A 19,137-nucleotide genomic window follows, 5' to 3' on the forward strand; every position below is an offset into this window, starting at 1 on the left:
GACTACAGGAAAAGGAGGGCCGAGCACGCCCCCATTCTCATCTACGGGGCTGTAGCGAGCAGGTTGAGAGCTTCACGTTCCTTGGTGTCCACATCACCAACAAACTAGAATGGTCCAAGTACACAAAGACAGTCGTGAAGAGGGCACGACAAAACCTATTCCCCCTCAGGAGACTGAAAAGATTTGGCATGGATCCTCAGATCCTCAAAAAGTTTTACATCTGCACCATCAAGAGCATCCTGACGGGTTGCATCACTCCCTGGTATGGCAACTGCTCGGCCTCCGACTGCAAGGCACTACAGAGGGTAGTGCGTACGGCCCAGTACATCACTGGGGCCAAGCTTCCTGCCATCCAGGACCTCTATACCAGGCGGTGTCAGAGGAAGGCCCTAAAAATTGTCAAAGACTCCAGCTACCCTAGTCATAGGCTGTTCTCTCTGCTAACGCACGGCAAGCGGTACCGGTGCACCAAGTCTAGGTCCAAGAGGCTTCTAAACAGCTTCTACCCCCAAGCCATAAGACTCCTGAACATCTAATCAAATGGCTCACCAAACAATCTGCATTCCCCCCCCCCCCCCCTTCTACGCTGTTGGTACTCTGTTATTATCTATGCACAGTCACTTTAATAACTCTACCTACATGTACATATTACCTAAATTACCTCGACTAATCGGTGCCCCCGCACATTGACTCTGTACCAGTACCCCCTGTATATCACCTCGCTATTGTTATTTTACTGCTGCTCTTCAATTATTTGTTACTTTCATCTCTTACTTGTTTGTTCTTGTATTTTCTTAAAACTGGTCTTGTAAGTAAGCATTTCACTGTAAGGTCTACTACATCTGTTGAATTCGGCGCATGTGACAAATAAAATGTCTATTTTCTCTATCTCTCTATAAAGCAATTATTCTAATCAAATTCAGTCGCGGGGAAAAACAGGGAGAAAAGGGCTTCTAACCTGGTGCCATATCTGTTTGTGTGGTCTTACCAACTGGTGTGAAGAACCGTAGAAGTTGTCGAAACAGATCTGGGGCCATAGGCTACATGAGAATGAATATCAATCTTCATGTTACTTACCCATTGCTAGATCCTCTACACCATTCTCCAGATAGCCATCAAGGGCAAACTCTGCCCTGAGCAGGCCAATAACCTCTTGTATGGATGTGTTCATCAGGGCGGAGGGGGGAGGAAGTGAGTCTGCCTGAGGAGGTCCATGGGACTCTGATAGGTGTTCACCCTCACCTTCTCCTGTCCTTGGACCTCCTTCTCCATTGTGTGGATGGGGCATGGACGCTGTGGGGTCCGAGGGTCGGCCATTAAGGCATTCCAAAAGAGGTTCAGCTCCCTGGCCAGGGGTCAGATGGTCTCTAGGGCCCCGTGGATGTGTGGGTTGACCCTGGAGGTAGCTGGAGCTTGAGGTCAGGGGCAGATTGAGCTCCAGACCATGGAGGGACTCAGGGACTGTTATCTGCACTGGCACCAGAGTTAAGTGCCCTGTTAAAGGGTCCTGACGCAATAGAAAGTTGTTGAAAACACCACCAGTCAGATGAGAGCAGGATGACGATTGGCAAGAGGAAGACGAAGTCAATTGGGTGGTCGAAGGAGGGAGTGGGTGGTCTGAAACAGGAGTCCTCTGGTTGCTGAGTTCGGGGGAGGTGGGAGGTGGAGAGTTTACCAATGTCCTGCCGCTAGAGGCAGTGGAGGAAAGGTTATGTGTGACCACGCTCCTTTGATTGGCAGGGCTGTCCTGTCCGTCGTCCTGTAGGTCTCTATCTGACTGAGGTAGGGGTAGGTCCTCAAGGTGTGAGGGGGTTTCTCGGTCCTTGGCCTCTTGCATAGCCCTGCAACACAAAATGATGTGATAATTAAAAATGCATTCTGAAATCAGCGCTAACATTCAATGACATCTCTGCCACAATCAATAAAGCTCCAACTTGTAAAAACATCAATGGTGTGTGAAATAATTCCTTGACTGGTAGCTCTTATCTCCATAGAAAGCAGGCATACTGCTTACTCCTGAATGTCTGAAGCAGGAAGGGGAGTTTCCGCAGTGTCCCCCTCCCTGGTCAGGATGATGGGGGTGAAGTGTGTGGCAAGGGAAGTGAAGGCCTCTGGAAGCTGGGGGGCTCCACTAATTGGATAGCTATGGGGAACAGGGCCAGGTACAGGAGCCAATCGGCTCTCAGTGGCCATGGGCACAAACCCTACACACAGTTACAACAACCTCAGTTACAACATCAATACCATTTGATGATCACAAATCTGTATGTAGATGCAAGGTCAACAGAATCGCTTGAACATAATGTCTGAAAAGATGAATTAATCGTACCACTCTTGATACGTGTTGATTCCTGACTTGAGCTTACTCTACTGTTCAATCCATTCTGATCCTCTGCGTCAATGTCCTTTGTGAGTGGCTGAAAGGTAAGGGAGGGAGTTATCCTCGACAGACAATAATGGAATAGCAATGTGTCCTCCCTTTCACTCTGAGGGGCAGTATGTTTCTCACTACCCCTGCCAAACAGTAGCTACAGTGGTACAGTGGAGTGGTACCGGGTGGACTCTGTTGATCAGCTTCGTCCACACTGTCTCAGCGTTCGTTCCTTGGCGTGATAGATAATCCCAACAGCTCTGTAACAGCAGAAACAAAATGAAATCTTATACCTTAGCGCCTAAGATACTTCGTTCATCAATTCAAACTTAATTTAAAGTGCATTTCAAAATGCAACACACTTTACGGTAAAGAAACTTTGCTCATTCATTCACAATATATTGTGTCACGATTGCGTCTATTAAAAATGCTAAATGAGGTTACATATGTAATTAATGCTACTAAAACATTGATCAAAAGAAGAATGGATGAATGTGCTTTCACTAGAGTGGTTGAGAGCTGAAGCTTTGACTACCTTCTTAGCTACGACAATGGAAGGTCTCTCGATGGGCGTCCTCTTGGCCATCTCCAGCAGCAGCATCTTCAACTTCCTGGGCATAGCCAGCTTCTGATTGGCTGACAGGTTGAACTTGGCCGTGGCCCATAGGATGGCAGCCACCCCATAAACACAGGCCTAAAAACAGACAGAAGGACGGACGGATGGACCGAGAGAAAGACATACAGATGGATGGACGGACAGACAGACAGACGACGCCCACTTAATCAGTAATCAAAGCATCTACTTGATGGAGAAAAAGGTTTTATTTTAAAAGATGAATGTCAGAAGTTGAGGCAAACCTTTTCAGTTACGATTCCATGATCCTGGAATTCAGGAGCCAGATAAAATGCGTCGCAGGATCCTAAGAGGAAAATTCACGTTGAATTATTGAGCGCGACATCATTTCATAGAATGTTCCTTCGGACACTACTCAAGACACTTTTCTCAGGATAACTTTTGAATATTTGAAGTCACAACAGTTGTAAATAAATAAACAGAGACAAAGAATAAATGGAAAGTGGCGACGTAACTTTATCATTCCAAACAGAGTATTGCTGACTACCGTGTACTGCATAAGCAAAAAGTGCCATACCTGTGTTTTTAGGTTTCAAGAAGAGAACTTCTCCCTCACAACCCACATACATTGTATCCAGGCATAGGTATGCTTTCAGGAAGTAAATAAAGAATAAGAAAGAAAAGTAAGCCTAAGAGGTTAATACATTTTAATAAATTACATAAAATGTATGTCGAACTAAACAAAGTTTTAAATGATTTATTGCCACTGCCATAGTGACGTTTCTCATTATAATTTAATCAACAGCAAAGTGGTTTACAGAGACCAGACAAGGTGAGGGATTGGATGCTTACTGCTTAGTAAATCATGTAATTGATTTACACAGAGCAGAGAATCAGTGGTTGGTTAACTGAAGATGTGAGGAGTCCAACCTGGGTAGTCTAAGTAGGTCTGCAGTGTGGAGAGGCAGGTATGACACAGGGCCCATAGCTCATTCACAGACAGTCTCTGCCCACTCCGTGTGAGTAGATCCCTCAGAGAGATCCACTAGGTCACAATCAATAAAAATCACTGTTAACATTTCTTTCACTCTTGGCCAGTTTACCAGTCCCAGATTAAGCTAGTCCTGGACAAAAACCATGGTCAATGAAAAATCACCACTGAAAGTGATTTTTAGTTCAGGAATAGGCTTAATCTGGGTCTGGGAAACCGTCCCAAAGAGTTGTGAACAGAGTTGTGAAACGAAGGCATGTAAATCTACATACATTGTACAGTACATGAAACTAATCCTTGAACTCACCTCATCCTGAGATTCTTCATTGAGGCACAGCATGCTTTTAGTCATGTGATTATTGGGAGTGTAAAGGTTGGAGGTTGAAGTCATGTTGCAAGCAGAGTCGACCAACACGTCCGGGTCTTGAGCTGGGCGGGACGAAGAGGTTTCATCTCGTGTTCCACTTTGACTGTCTGAATCCGTTTCACCACCACATATGGGAAGGGTAGAATCTCTTTCCCCTTCTAATGTCTCACTGTCTCTCGCTGAGTCCCATTGCTCGGAGTCATTGCACTCATAAGGGGCCTTCTCTCTGTCCCCTCTCTTGCTCCAAACAGACCCGTGCCCCATGCATTCCTCAGCTCCTATCTCCGTGAGGTCCGATACATTGACACTGATATCGCCATGGGGCGCGGGCGGGAATGCGGGGGGATTATTGGAGTCTGGGACAGAGCAGGAACGATTCAGAACCCCCCTCACCCTCCCAGCCCTCTCCTGAGCCCTCCTGTGTACAGGAGAACTATTCTGAGATCTGCTATCCAACTGAGAACCAAACATGTCCTCCTCTCTGACACATCCATCGTCTTCCACATCCCCCATACCGTCAGCCCAAAGGGTGGAGTCCCAGGCTCCACATACGTGATGCCGAAGCAGGCCGTTGGAGTCGTTTAAGTCCGGGTTCTCTGCCGTGGTATGTGAGACAATGCCCTGGTTTTTGGAGCTACTGTCCTCAGAGTTGATGCTCTTGTGGAGCTGCCAGTTGGGTTTGGGCTGCTGCCATCGAGCCTCCCAAGAGCCATCAGACCCATCTGTGGATAGATACACAGGTAGTATGGTTATGGCCACAGTGGACCACAACAGAAATGTACGTTTACATAGATATACAGACATGTCCCATGTCTAAAGGCAAACCTTGAAATGTTGCGACAGATTCGATTGACAGAACTCTTCGTCCTATAGAAGAGAGTTTCCGGCACAGGGCTGTGGAAGAGGTATCTACTAGCTTTTCCTCTGCAAGGGAGAGGAGGTCCTGAGAGGAAGACACATAATATATCAGCTAGCATAGACATAAAGTACTTTATGATGCAATGGTATGTTTAAGTTTATATAGAAACGGTACGTATCTCACATTTACCATTGACATTATATTAATATAAACTATGAACTTTAGGGGGTTTAATACGTTTTGACATTTCATTGTTGATGACTCACTGTTGAGGACACAGTGTTGAAACAGATTGAATTTGTTTCCCAAAAGAAAATACATCCTGTTATTGGTGTAAACTTCATATTTTAGTTTTATCCCATGGGCAGAATTCTTGTTTCGTGCATGACTAGTGACCCTGAAGAAGGCACAATGATGCCGAAACGTTGGCGGTTTACCCAATAAATTACTGGGAGATTTTATATAGAGTGTGCGACTCGCTTTATTTATTTTTAGAGCATGACTGTAACATCCTCCATTTTGTTTTTCCCTAACCGTAGCGATGTGCAGTTTGAGAACTATTTGTTATTTTTTAACAACTATTTTTACTGACTCGAGTCAGGATTCGTTTTTTTTCTGAGTGACTCGTTAATTTTAGCCGTTTGTTTGACCTGCTAGCCCCAATAAGTCCTACAGCATGATTGATACACACTTCTCCGGCTCATGAGGATCTAGAGACGTGCTCTGCTCCGACCAATAACTCTCTGTCATATATGCGTGCAGGACAATAGATCATGCAGCAGGTAACATAGAGAAGAAAATTACATTTTTTAGAACTAATAATTGATCGCATGGTGCAAGAAGGAATTCAATTGATTATTGAATGTTATGATGGACACAGCTTTATAGAACCAAAACATACACCGTCTCTGCTGAACAAACTCAAACTTGAGAAGGAATCGTTGGGGGGGGGGGGGGGGGGGGGGGACTACAGTTCACAAACGATATTGTGCTTATCAGCCTCACAGCAGTCAAGCAATGCATTCCATCAAGAGTCCTTCACAATCTAGCCCGGATGCGTCCACAACTAGATCTCCTTACAAATGTATCAAGAAATAATCGATTTTGGATGCCTAGCAATCAACAAATGTACATTGTTTAAAGCAGTCACAAATGACAGCTCCAATAAGCCCACTATGGTGAACGAGAGGCCTGTAGAATCATATTTCGAGTTTTCAGTTCATCGTTCACCGGTAGAGGATCCTGCGTGCTCTGGGCGTTGCTCACTCAAATGAACAAAATTTGTCGAAAGCTTTGTTCTTTTGACTGAACGAGTTGAAAAGATCAGAGTCATTAAAAATAGCCAACCTTCCCATTACTACCTATCTACATTGCACTGCCATTGCTCCTCCACACGGTGCTGCTCATGTTCAGTGTCTGTGCACATCCAAAGGTACTCTACATGAAGGGTTAAAGTGACTGATATAAATGTTATACAAAAAATTATTTATTGAAACTTGGACACTTTTGTCAATGTTGGGGTAATTATTCTGTTCACATGCATATCATTACCTGCAAAGACATCGGCCATCTCCTCAATATCAGTATGTCATATCTCTTGTATCTGTTTGCCAAAGGTGCTTCTACAAAGTATTGACTCAGGGGTGTGAATACTTATGTAAATGAGATACCTGTATTTCATTTTCAATACATTTGCAAACATTTCTGAAAACATGTTTCGCCTTTGTCATTACGGGGTATAGTGTGTAGATGGGTAAGAATAATAATACATGTAATCCATTCTGAATGCAGGCTGTAACACAACAAAAATGTGGAATAAGTCAAGGGGTATGAATACTTTCTGAAGACACTCTATTTGGTTATGTTATGTAGAATACTATCATGTTGTGATCTTGCAGACTTCGATTCAGCTTTGATCTAACGTTATAAAATGAGCACCATTCTCCATTCATCACTGACATTTGCCAGAGTAGTTTGTTGGTAGCCTGTTCTCTGGGCAGCCAAATGAGTAGATCAAGAGACTGTGAGTAAAGTAGAGAATCCCGGACATGTACAAACATTTAGGATTTTGTGCTATCGGGAAGAGACTTGCAGAGAATTCGGAATCGCAGCCTCTCCGTAATTTGTATAATAAGAGCGTAAAGACAGCACTCCATTAAAGTTCATCCATGACGGTGACGTTACCTGGGGGAGTGGCCTGTCCTCTGGCCCCTCCTCCTGCATCTGCTCCAGCAGTCTCTGAATCTCCTCCCCCAGCTCTGCCTCCAGCTCTGGCTCAATGACAAAGTCCAACGCGGCAGAGAGGGTGGAGCCCAGAGAGTACACGTGTCCCTGGAGAAGATTCAGAGCGTCATTGACCTCAAACTGACCCATAACATTCACCACACTGCAATTGTTTATCATAAAAATAAAAGAAAAACAAGACTGCTTAGACATGTTTACACTGTATGGACACGTTCACTTTAAACCATATGGGAATGAAAACCTCAAATGTGTGTTATTTACCTCATGTCAGCAGCTCATGTACTAAAAAAGAATCCATAAATCACTACTGTATCCCATGACAACCTCCGTTTATTAGTATATGCAGCAGATGTCCTTTGGGCATCTCTGTGGGGTCTTGGTGGAAACTAGGCCTAGTTGGCATGCTTTTGGTTGAGGAAGTTATTCATCAGGCCATTATTAAGATGTCAATAAAGCTGCAGTAGGCCAGGTCAAGGCAATGTTCCTCCCTCATATGAGCGCCTTCAGATCCATTAGGACAATCGCAACCATCGAAAGCTACTAAATTATCGCCAGCTAATCTCTCGTTAAAACAATCAACACGGGCTAAAATAACCCGCAGAGCCGATCATCTCAATTTGCAACCAACATTACCGCTCCCTAACGTGGATGTTGAGGTTATCTTTTAGTCTTGATTGCAGCCATCATTTTTCAAGACCATTTCACCATCTGGTTGGTATTATCATGGGAACAATTTATTCCTATTTTATGAGCTAACTAATGGCGATTTATCTATTTGACAATCATTCCTTACAACTGAAATAAAGTAGTTCCTCATTTACCACGGCAAATCTACTGCGGTAATTGTCAAATAGATAAATCTATGCGAACTGGTATTGTTCCGAAAGACTTGAAAATCACAGATATGGCTCTTTTGCAACTGGTGGATAAAATCTTTACAGCCCTTAACAACAATGAATACACTCTTGGCACCTTTTTAGATTTATCCAAAACGTTTGACATGGCTGAAATATTACTTTCTAAATTGTATTATTACGGTTTTCATGATTATACATATAAATTGGTTATATAGTTAGGTATATGATAGAGAATAATTTGTTGATGCAAACAGCTGTGCATCTACCAGGGCCAAGATATCCTGTGGCGTGCCACACGGTTCGATAACTGGACCTTTGTTATTCCTAATCTATATCAATGACCTTGCTGCTGTGTCTTCTACCGTACTTCCCATTCTCTTTGCTGATGATACCAATTTGATTTTATCCCAAAATTTGGATTCACTAATTAATGAAGTCAACTCAGGCATGGCTAAATTTTCTGAATGGTTCCAGACAAACAAATTATCTTTGAATGTAAAACAATCCAACTTTATTGTATTCACTAGTAAGAATAGGAAATATTCAAATATAAAATTTGAAAAAAGAGCCAGAATCTCAATTAGTGGGAACGAAATGGAACCAGTCACATCAATTAGATTCCTTTGAGTTCTAATTGATGAAAATTTATCCTGGAAAGATCATATTCAATTTGTCTGCAGCAAAGTGATGAAATCTGTTGGTATCATCAGATAGATAAGTGGTTTGGTTCATCAGGCTTGCTTCCTAACTCTATACTATAGCTTCATTTACTGTAATATTGTCTGGGCCAGTACATATTTTATTTTTTATTTTACCGTTATTTTACCAGGTAAGTTGACTGAGAACACGTTCTCATTTGCAGCAACGACCTGGGGAATAGTTACAGGGGAGAGGAGGGGGATGAATTAGCCAATTGTAAACTGGGGATTATTAGGTGACCATGATGGTTTGAGGGCCAGATTGGGAATTTAGCCAGGACACCGGGGTTAACACCCCTACTCTAACGATAAGTGCCATGGGATTTTTAATGACCTCAGAGTCAGGACACCCGTTTAACGTCCCATCCGAAAGACAGCACCCTACACATATGCCTCCTACCTACACAAATGACTCATCATACAAAATACATTTGCATGCCTAGCCACCTCCTCTAATTACCTGGCACCATCTGCACCTTTTGTTATAGAAACTCAATATCTTGTCTATTTACAACAATGTACGCCAATTATGCACTTTTATCTACAAATACTCATACCGCCCGGACAATTAACCTAAACCCTTCAATGGATTGTTCCAGGTTAATTCTGAAATCCATCTATATAACACAAGACACTGCGATAACCTTCACCCTCCCCACTGCCGCATCTCACATAGTCAATTCTCTATCCGATACAGAGGTACCGTACTCTGTCATTCTTATCTTCACATTGCCAAAATATTATCATCATCGCTCAATAACTTCAAGCGAAGACTGGGGGTCAGCCTGATGATCCTACTCAGTAATCTCCTCAATATAGCTTAACTCTCACATGAACACACGCATTTCAACAAATTATTACTGATCAATAAACGTTTTCGTGTACAATTAGTGTTACACATTTATAATTAGTAGGTTTTGTTATCTGTTTTAACAAACCAATTTTTTTTTTTTTGTACTCATGTATTGTAGATAGTTTTTTTTGTGTGTGCTTTTCATGTAATCCCATGGGCTTTCAACCACACCTGCACACTATTTTTAATTATTCATTATTTTTATCTGTATTGTTGTTTATCACTTGTTGTCTCTGGTGCAAATAAATTAAACTAAAGTTATTTAAAATGGCATGTATTATTTTGCCATTTAAAGTGAAACGTTTGAATGAAATATAGGCCTACTACTTCTATATTCTTATACTCTAATAAGTATTTTTTACGTTCATCAGCCTTATGGTTTTCAATGCTCCTGATAGGTCGATATTTAATTGGGAACGGGATTAGGGAATCTAGACCAGCTATCTGGTATCATAATCACTTGACATGATAACAACAAGAGATCAACTGATCTGCTGTTGTATCCTAATCGGTGTTGTTACAACCAAGCTCAATTTAGCCCGCAGGTGCATGTAATCTCCCGTTAGTAGTGTTTCAAGAAATCCAGCGGCAAACTGCACAAGTGCGTTAAGTTCTGCCTGTTCGTTGTAATCGAGCCATTACGCCTTGCAGGCAATGCATTCGGGGGCCTCATCTAACACACGCATAATGAGCTCTCCATATTTGCCTTGGATCTCATCAGATCATTGGCTGCAATACCAGGAGTCAGTGGAGATGAAATTACAGCACATAAGTGGGAATTTCATGAGAGCCTGTCTCTTTGTAAGACTCAAGAGACTGAAAGCTGAAAAGTCAGACACTTTTACTCCAGTGAACTATTATTGTAACTTGCAGATATTTGACAATCTTCTCTTGTGCTTTACTTGGGGGAATTGTGCTCTCTGTTGCAATTATGGTTGACATGTTGGCTCTTGAATGAATCTGAACCAGGTGTTTTTTTTTAGGTCAAATCTCAGACAAGATACGTACTGTATTGTAAACAATTAAAAGGAATGTAACCCATACTTATGTGGTGGATATGGGGAAGGTGGACGATCCAGATCTCAAAGTGTGAGACATAAACATGCCAAGAGCCAGAACATGTTAAATCCACCAGCTGTTAGGTAATGTCTAGTTCCCTTTGTGTGCACAAGCAGGTCCCAGCCATAGAAATATAATGACTAGAAAGAATTATATTTCTATGGCCTCAGCCGTTCCACTTGGATCACTTACGTACATTGGAAGATATTGGAAGACTAGATACATTAGACAACCATTAAACCTGAAATTGAGCAACTGATACATGTAGTCAAGACAGGAAATAAATTCACGGAGCTACACAACCCAAAGGGAGAAATTAGAGAGAGGGAGATCTGATAGAGAATAAGTGAATCAAAAGACGAGAGAGAGAGGGGAGGGAGGGAAAATAAGTGAATCAGACAGAAAGATAGATGTAATGAGAGAGTGAAATCCTTTCTTAGTGAGACATATTGTTATCCTCTGTATATGCTGCTATACATAAAGAGGATTTAGATTCCTTTGATTTCCAACATGTTTGTTTTGAAATAGCGTTTATGTAATATTGATTTCTAGTAAATGAAGATAAGAGCGTCTGCTAAATGACTTAAATGTAAATGTAAATGTAAATGAAGTATGGTGGACTAATGTGTAGGCACAGTGTTCATCAAACAAACTTCAACAGTGAAAGGTTGTTGCCGTATTGTGCATTTTTATTATGTCCAGTAACAACAATAAATGGAAGAGAATGTCTTGAGAAGAGATCTTATCACTTCCTTTCTAGCGGACATATTTCAGAGCGCAAGTCTTTTCCCCAATGCCAAAATCCACTTACATGACTATACACGAAAATATGACAAAAAAGGCCTGGTAAACGAAAGGCACCTCAACTGTTGTTTTCTTACTCGTTCTCAAGCCTCAATGTCAAGAATGTATTGTAGCATCTGCTACAATGAGACACAAAACACGCTGTGAAGTAGCCATTGGTAGTGAAAGAATCCCCTTACCTCAAAGGTACTGCCAGTCTTGTCAAACTCTGGAGGTATAAACGAGCCCTCAGGGTCATCTGCAAGACAAGCGTACAAAAGTACATCTAGTTAACGGGTGTAATAAATCTTGGATTATATGTGGTGTTGTTAGGCCTACCGTTCCACAAACATATGATCACACGAGTCCATCTTAATTGACAATATGGGGCCAATTATAAGACCAGGTGCTAAGCCAATGAAACCATTTGCAACCAGTCATCTACGTCATTCAGTCCAGAAGAATAAGCAAAACAATACAGTGTTAAAATGTGTAACAAATGTTTTATGACATGTAGTGTTGGTATCAGTCCTAATTGACAATATGGGGCCTATTATAAAACCAGGTGCTAAGCCAATGAAACTACCCACTCATACTGTACATCATTCATTAGCTCAGAGACAATCCCACACAAGCGGGACTGCAGCCATCTCCCGATCAGAGCCTTGGTGTTGCGATGCGGAGCATCTTCCGTCTTAAGTAGGCCAGTGTTTGCGCTGGGGTGGAAGCAGGGATAAAGCCGCCCGCCTTCAGCCTCCTCTAACCACAGTTAGAGACGGTTAAGTAGGTCAGGTCTAGATTTGGGGCTGTCTCTGACTACTAGAGTTATGACGGGCTCCCAGCTAGGAGGAGGCCAGACACTCCAGAGGGTCAGAACGAACGGCCAAGGAGAAAGTGAGCACTATTGGGTAGAGATCATAGGTGAGCTGGCTCTATGATATGACAGAAGGGGCAAACACATAGGAAGGAGACTGCAGTGAACTCAGTGAGTGAAGGAATGTGCTCCCTCACACTATGATTGAGAAAAACGATCTAAATTAAGGCTCCCATATTCTCCCAGATGGGACTGGAGAGAGCTTATATGAATATGTATTACAATGTGGTCGGTGTGTCATAAAAGTATAATGCCATTTTCTACCAATGAATTGAATGGATACTGCCCCATGAGTTATAACACTGCTGCATGCTGATCATTAACTGGCCACATAAAGTCACTCTGTAGGCTCAATCCTGAGGGGACACGTGATGATCTCACACATGCATCAGTATTCAAGAAAAAGCTTCTAAGGTCAATTAAACCTAATGCAGGGAAGAAGAGTAGTATTGGCATATAAGTGCTGGTTAGTGTTCCATTGTGGTTAAAACACATCAACCCAATTACTGATCAGCAATAGATTCTAATGTGAATCCAGGGTGAGTCAAAGGCACTTATAGGCAGCTGACCGCCAGAATATCTGTTACCGTGGCAACAATCCCCTTGGCAATGTGGACACTGTTGAGCTCATCAATGCTTATCAATTACTGATGTTGCCATGGGGAAAATGGGAGGCTATCCCGGAATGGTTATGTGTGTGTGTGTGTGTGTGTGTGTGTGTGTGTGTGTGTGTGTGTGTGTGTGTGTGTGTGTGTGTGTGTGTGTGTGTGTGTGTGTGCGTGCGTGCGTGCGTGCGTGCGTGCGTGCGTGCGTGCGTGCGTGCGTGCGTGCGTGCGTGCGTGCGTGCGAGAGAGAGAGAATCCGGTGCGCATGTATGTCTGTGCGTCCATGCATACGTGTGTGTGTGTGTGTGTGTGTGTTTGTGTGCCTGCTTGCCTGCCTGTGTATGTTTGTGTGGAAGGGACAACACAGGTGAGTGTGACAGGTGGTGACATAACCCTGTTTGGTAAAAGACAGATGATTGAGGTTCGTTGAGAGGAGAAGAAGCTAGTCTGTTGGCAGAGACGATTTATCACAATGTCTGAGGGACAAGCCATAGTGAGAAAGCGGCAGAGTATCCTGAACTTGAAAGATGTGACTCAGTTTCACCAACACTCTCCATCCAAATGAAACCAGGCACTGCAGACGACTGCAAAATCACATCACACAGATGTAATCGCACAAAGGCTCAGCATTTTTTAATTAAGAAACAGCCCTCTTTTGCAAATGCAGCCATTTTACATTTCAATCATTTTGGGAAAAGGTGTCATTTTCGTTTGAGACAGATACTGCTGACCAATAGAGAATATGATGGGGTTTGGAAACAAACTTTTCATGGAGAGGAGAGTCTAGGGACCCATTCATAAAGCATCTCAGAGTATGAGTACTGATCTAGGATCAGTTTGAACTTTCAAATCATAATGAATAGAAGGGGGGACTTGAATACGGGCCCTGATCTTCATGACCCTTTGACTTCCCATAGGAAGGACATATTGATCTATGACCTCAGGATACCATGGTCGATCAGATCAGACAGATTGATTAGTGGAGAGAGTGCCGCCTCAGCCTTTTACAATAGCAGACCGCACTGACTAACAGATGTACTGTACGAGACGAAACACCAGATAATCCACTGAATAACTAATAGACCTGGGTCGTGTTCATTAGGCACCCAATGGTAGAACATTAACTGAAACAGGGAGGGACTGCCTGGACTTGTCCAATAGGACACACTCATTTTAGTTTCCCGTTGCAAAACATTTGAAACGTTTGTGTGTGCCCTAATGAATATGACCCTGAATAGACAGGGAGACCGCATCGTCTGTGATGTAGAGAGGGCCGTGTTGAGCTGTGTTGAGCTGTGCAGGGTTGTGTTGAGCTGTGAAGGGTTGTGTTGAGCTGTGTTGACTCACCACTGAGCTGCTCCATGAAGCACACGTTGCCATGGGCGTTGAAGGCCAGGGTGTCGGGCGTGATGCACAGGGTGTGGAACAGGGGTGATGAGGCGATACTCTGCAAGGCCAGGATACACTCCACACACACCGCCCACACCTCCTGCTCCGTCAGACAGATGTCCCGCAACGACAGGATATCCGCCAGGGACACGTTCTCCTGTGGACACACACAGGCAGGCATCGACCCAAGCATGCATGTGCTCACACGCAGACATACACACACAAACACACACAGGAGTAACACACACCCAACATTAATACAGTAAGTGTCCTGCAGCAATATACACACTTACACCTACATCCTAGTATGTCATGCTGCAAACGGTGGGAAGCCAAGTGGGCACATTTCGTGTTATGAAGAAGCCTAATTGCATCCATAAATAGAAAACATCTCATGGCATGTTCGACATTTTCATCACGTGAAGAAGACAGGATCTTTTGTTGGCTTGGCACAGGAGCACAAAAGAAAGTCTTTGATAGCACTGGAGATAGAGAGACTCCATTGTGACGTGGTGTCCAATCCTCTGCATTTCCATGATGTGCATGTGACTGAACAGTGTAACAGACCACTGTCTTTTCACAAAAGCCTAGTCTCATGGGACATGGGCATTCAGTCGTTGTCATTTGTTTCATAATGGGAGTCAAGTTGTCTTTCTGAGTTGAATGAGGAGCTCATCCCTCACTAGGATGTCCCGTCCTCACTAACGTTCCATGACTATTTTCTCTGTAAAACATCTGGGTCTGTATACACAAAGCATTTCAGAGACGGAGCGCTGATCTAGGATCAGTTTAGTCTTTTAGACCATAATGAATGAGATTACATGGACAGGGGGAACCTGATCCTAGATCAGCACTCCTACTCAGATACTTTGGCGGCACTGGTTGTCACGTCCTGACCATAGAAAGACTGTATTTTCTATGGTAGAGTAGGTCGGTCAGGGCGTGACTATGGGTTTTAGTCTAGTTTATTATTTCTACGTGGGGTTTTAGGTTTAATTTTCTATGTTGGTGTTTGTATATGATTCCCAATTAGAGGCAGCTGGTAATCGTTGTCTCTAATGGCGTGATCCTGGACAACACCCTGTCGTTCTCAACTAACATCAAGGCGGTGGCCCGTTCCTGTAGGTTCATGCTCTACAACATCCGCAGAGTACGACCCTGCCTCACACAGGAAGCGGCGCAGGTCCTAATCCAGGCACTTGTCATCTCTCGTCTGGATTACTGCAACTCGCTGTTGGCTGGGCTCCCTGCCTGTGCCATTAAACCCCTACAACTCATCCAGAACTCCGCAGCCCGTCTGGTGTTCAACCTTCTCAAGTTCTCTCACGTCACCCCGCTCCTCCGCTCTCTCCACTGGCTTCCAGTTGAAGCTCGCATCCGCTACAAGACCATGGTGCTTGCCTACGGAGCTGTGAGGGGAACGGCACCTCTTCAGGCTCTGATCAGGCCCTACACCCAAACAAGGGCACTGCGTTCATCCACCTCTGGCCTGCTCGCCTCCCTACCTCTGAGGAAGTACAGTTCCCGCTCAGCCCAGTCAAAACTGTTCGCTGCTCTGGCACCCCAATGGTGGAACAAACTCCCTCTCGACGCCAGGACAGCGGAGTCAATCACCACCTTCCGGAGACACCTGAAACCCCACCTCTTTAAGGAATACCTAGGATAGGATAAAGTAATCCTTCTGACCCACTATTGTAAAGTGGCTGTTCCACTGGATATCTTAAGGTGAATGCACCAATTTGTAAGTCGCTCTGGATAAGAGCGTCTGCTAAATGACTTAAATGTAAATGTAAATGTAATTGGGGATCATACTTAAGTTGCATTTTTCCACCTGTGGGTTACGGGATATTGTTTGACTGTATGTGTTTAGAGTTAGTGCACATAGCATATCTGTTGTCACGGTTTGTTGTTTGTTTATTTGTTTTTGTCGTTGCTTAGTTTCACTTTCATTAAAATATGTGGAACTCAACATACGCTGCTCCTTAGTCCGACCATTATTACAACGAGCGTGACACTGGTTTTGTGTCTTTGTCATACATTTTAAAAATTGGAACTGGAGTGAATACAGAATATCCTTCTTCAGTTGATCTGAGCGAGATCTAAGAGATTATTGTTCGTTACAAAACTTTTTTTGCAGAACTTGAATAAAGCACACCCATAATGCTGTAGAATATGGCACAATAATAGGGCAGAGAGAAGTCACTAAGCAGCAGCGTACAGTAAGCCTATAAATAGACTGTTGCCCTTGAGAACAGCGCAGAGAAACATTGAGTCTCTCCCTCTCCCTCCTCAAGTTAAATATGCCGGCCTACATAACTTTCCCTCTCACTCCATGAGCTCTAATAAGACCAACTATACACTGGTGGAGCACCTCAAAGGTTTAGAGAAGGACATACAAGAAGATCGAGGAACGAAAAGAAGAGTGAAGTAGTGATGGACTTTTTTTTTTCTGGGTGGGCTACTAAGTGGGTGACTAAGTCATTGAGGGAAATCATGGTGAGCTGTTAGTGGTTTAATTAACCCCTTAGTATTCAAAGGTAAAATGTGAGTAAGTTTACACTTGTTCCCCTTGTGTGTAGGCTACAGCTGAATGCATCTGTCAGGCTGACCTCGCACATACCGCCCTCCACTCAAGATTACCCTGCAGTGTCTCTGGACTCTCCACACTTGCAAAGGCACCTGCAGCTCAAAACGTCTGGAGTGAATAACTGTGAATAACTGTTCTGCGCTGAATCATATTTCCCACTGTACATTGTTTAACATTGGAACTTTAAAACACTCAAACTAAGGGACGGGGCAGTGTTTTAATGAATGCCCGTAATATCCACATAAAGCCAAGAGAGGACACAGCAGGGGTCAATACATCTGTACAGTGAGCTAGTCATGCAGATCAATGGTGGATACTACTGTACATCCCACAGTACAATTAATATGGTCCCTGATCACCATGAGAGTTATAAGGAAAGGGGCCACAGACACATTCATCTCATCTTGTTGTCCTGAGAGAGAGAGAGAGGGAGGGAGGGAGGGAGCATGTTGTTGATGAAATTAGACATTAGAAAACAGCATGTCTTCTTCAATCATTCAATCCCCCGGTCAAGAGCATAGGTTAGCCTATACACTCTTTTTAAAGGGTACCAAATGGGTTCTTCGGCTGTCCCAATAGTATAACCCTTTTTTGTCCCAGGTTGAACCCTTTTTGGTTCCATGTAGAACCCTCTGTGGAAAGGGTGTTAAATGGAACCCAAATGGGTTCTACCTGGAACTAAAAGGGTTATACTTGGAATCAAAAAGGGTACTTCAAAGGGTTTTCCTATGGGGAAAGAGTGTATATATTGGTACTGCACAAGTGAATAACACAAGTGTATATGTCACAGCCAATACAGTCAGTCCCCTGGGGACCTCAGTCCACAATATTGCTGGTACATAATTCTGGCTGATATAATATATGCCATTGAGAGAACAATAATAATTACGATGATAATAATGTAGGCTAAACATAAATGTTTACTCTCACCTCATCTTCAAGGAGTGGAGGCAGACGCTCAACTTCATAGTATTCCTCCTCTTCTTCCTCCTCCACTTCCCCTGAGAATGCGACTGCATCAGTTCCAGACGTCCCCATTGTATTTAGTTTTAATCAAGACTGTGGATATTTGTAGAATTGGGTGAGTGTAGTGTCACTCCCATAGCCTTAAACCTACTGTAAAGCTTTCCCCTTTTGCTTACTGTCCTAGCAACAGTGTATCAGGTCAGGAAAGATTACATGAATGAAAGATTAACGTTACATGCAATCGTTTTCCAAACACGGACAGCGCGGTCTACTTTTTCAAATGTTCCCCGTTCTACCAGCAAGTTGCAACATGATGCAGCATCCCACAAAACGTTCGGTGTCACTGCGGTTCTTTTAATTCCAAAACAGACGAAAGACAGCTGAAAAACGACCAGAGCAATGCGTTTGAATGTGTAGCCTATTGCTAATAATTGATGGCAACAGGGTAGTTTGCCAACTATATGCTGTCATGGCAACAACTGCCGCACCTCCACAGAAACAACTGACATTGCGATAATGAACTGCAGTTCTCAAGTCCTCCTAGCAAGGGCTACACTATGCACTACACTACAGCCTATATAACGTTACAATTTGTTTTGAAGAGGCGTTGCCTGCGCTGCCCTACATACAAGATTCGCTCCGCAGTGGCGTGTATTCATGGTTGCCAAGGGAAGCCAGGCTTCCCAAAAGAATGTACCAAGATTTTTTTATGTTTTATAATGTATCTTTCGTCTCTCTGTGTTTCATACTTTTCCTTCAATTCTCAAGAGGCTGAATGTATCTCACAGGAGAAAGCTATCGAGCGAGCGAAACAACGGCCCTCTGTCTCTGTATGTGTAGCCCATCTAGCTGATGCTGTCTGGTCAAAAAATAGTATGACATTGTTGCCGCCTGTAGCATCGCACACAAGTGATTGGCCTACCTTCATAAACATACATGCAGATGAAACAACAGCCAAACAGCTGTTGAGTGAACTCAACTGTGAATGATCCTGGTGCACAAAAAAAAGTGTCAAGGGAAGCAAGTTTGGATTTGGCTTCACACCAATCACATCAAAGGA

The 19,137-nt window shown here is 43.4% G+C and overlaps 1 protein-coding gene across 10 annotated transcripts in view; it reads right to left on the reverse strand.

Moving 5' to 3' along the window:
• The window catches only part of LOC129836157 (kinase non-catalytic C-lobe domain-containing protein 1), a 58,134-nt gene extending 39,267 nt beyond the window's left edge, over positions 1–18,867 (reverse strand). Inside the window, exons 1-14 of one of the 10 annotated variants that reach the window (XR_008756612.1) lie at positions 18,042–18,849; positions 14,483–14,681; positions 11,857–11,915; positions 7,347–7,493; positions 5,129–5,246; positions 4,244–5,025; positions 3,876–3,990; positions 3,523–3,594; positions 3,230–3,291; positions 2,907–3,065; positions 2,554–2,631; positions 2,330–2,417; positions 2,015–2,204; positions 1,243–1,841 (exon numbers count right to left, since the gene is read on the reverse strand). Coding sequence is in view for 7 of the 10 variants with exons in the window: in XM_055901997.1 (XP_055757972.1) it covers positions 1,078–1,841; positions 2,015–2,204; positions 2,330–2,417; positions 2,554–2,631; positions 2,907–3,065; positions 3,230–3,291; positions 3,523–3,594; positions 3,876–3,990; positions 4,244–5,025; positions 5,129–5,246; positions 7,347–7,493; positions 11,857–11,915; positions 14,483–14,681; positions 18,042–18,149 (2,941 nt within the window). In the remaining 3 variants the exon portion in view is untranslated. Of the gene's footprint in view, positions 1–1,077; positions 1,842–2,014; positions 2,205–2,329; positions 2,418–2,553; positions 2,632–2,906; positions 3,066–3,229; positions 3,292–3,522; positions 3,595–3,797; positions 3,991–4,243; positions 5,026–5,128; positions 5,247–7,346; positions 7,494–11,856; positions 11,916–14,482; positions 14,682–18,041 lie in introns of those variants that run through there. The other 9 variants (XR_008756611.1, XM_055901997.1, XM_055901996.1 and 6 more) reach the window with 9 other exon arrangements.
• Between the last annotated feature and the right edge of the window lie 270 nt (positions 18,868–19,137).

This window comes from Salvelinus fontinalis, chromosome 37 (genome assembly GCF_029448725.1).
Source record: "Salvelinus fontinalis isolate EN_2023a chromosome 37, ASM2944872v1, whole genome shotgun sequence".
Lineage (NCBI taxonomy): Eukaryota > Metazoa > Chordata > Actinopteri > Salmoniformes > Salmonidae > Salvelinus > Salvelinus fontinalis.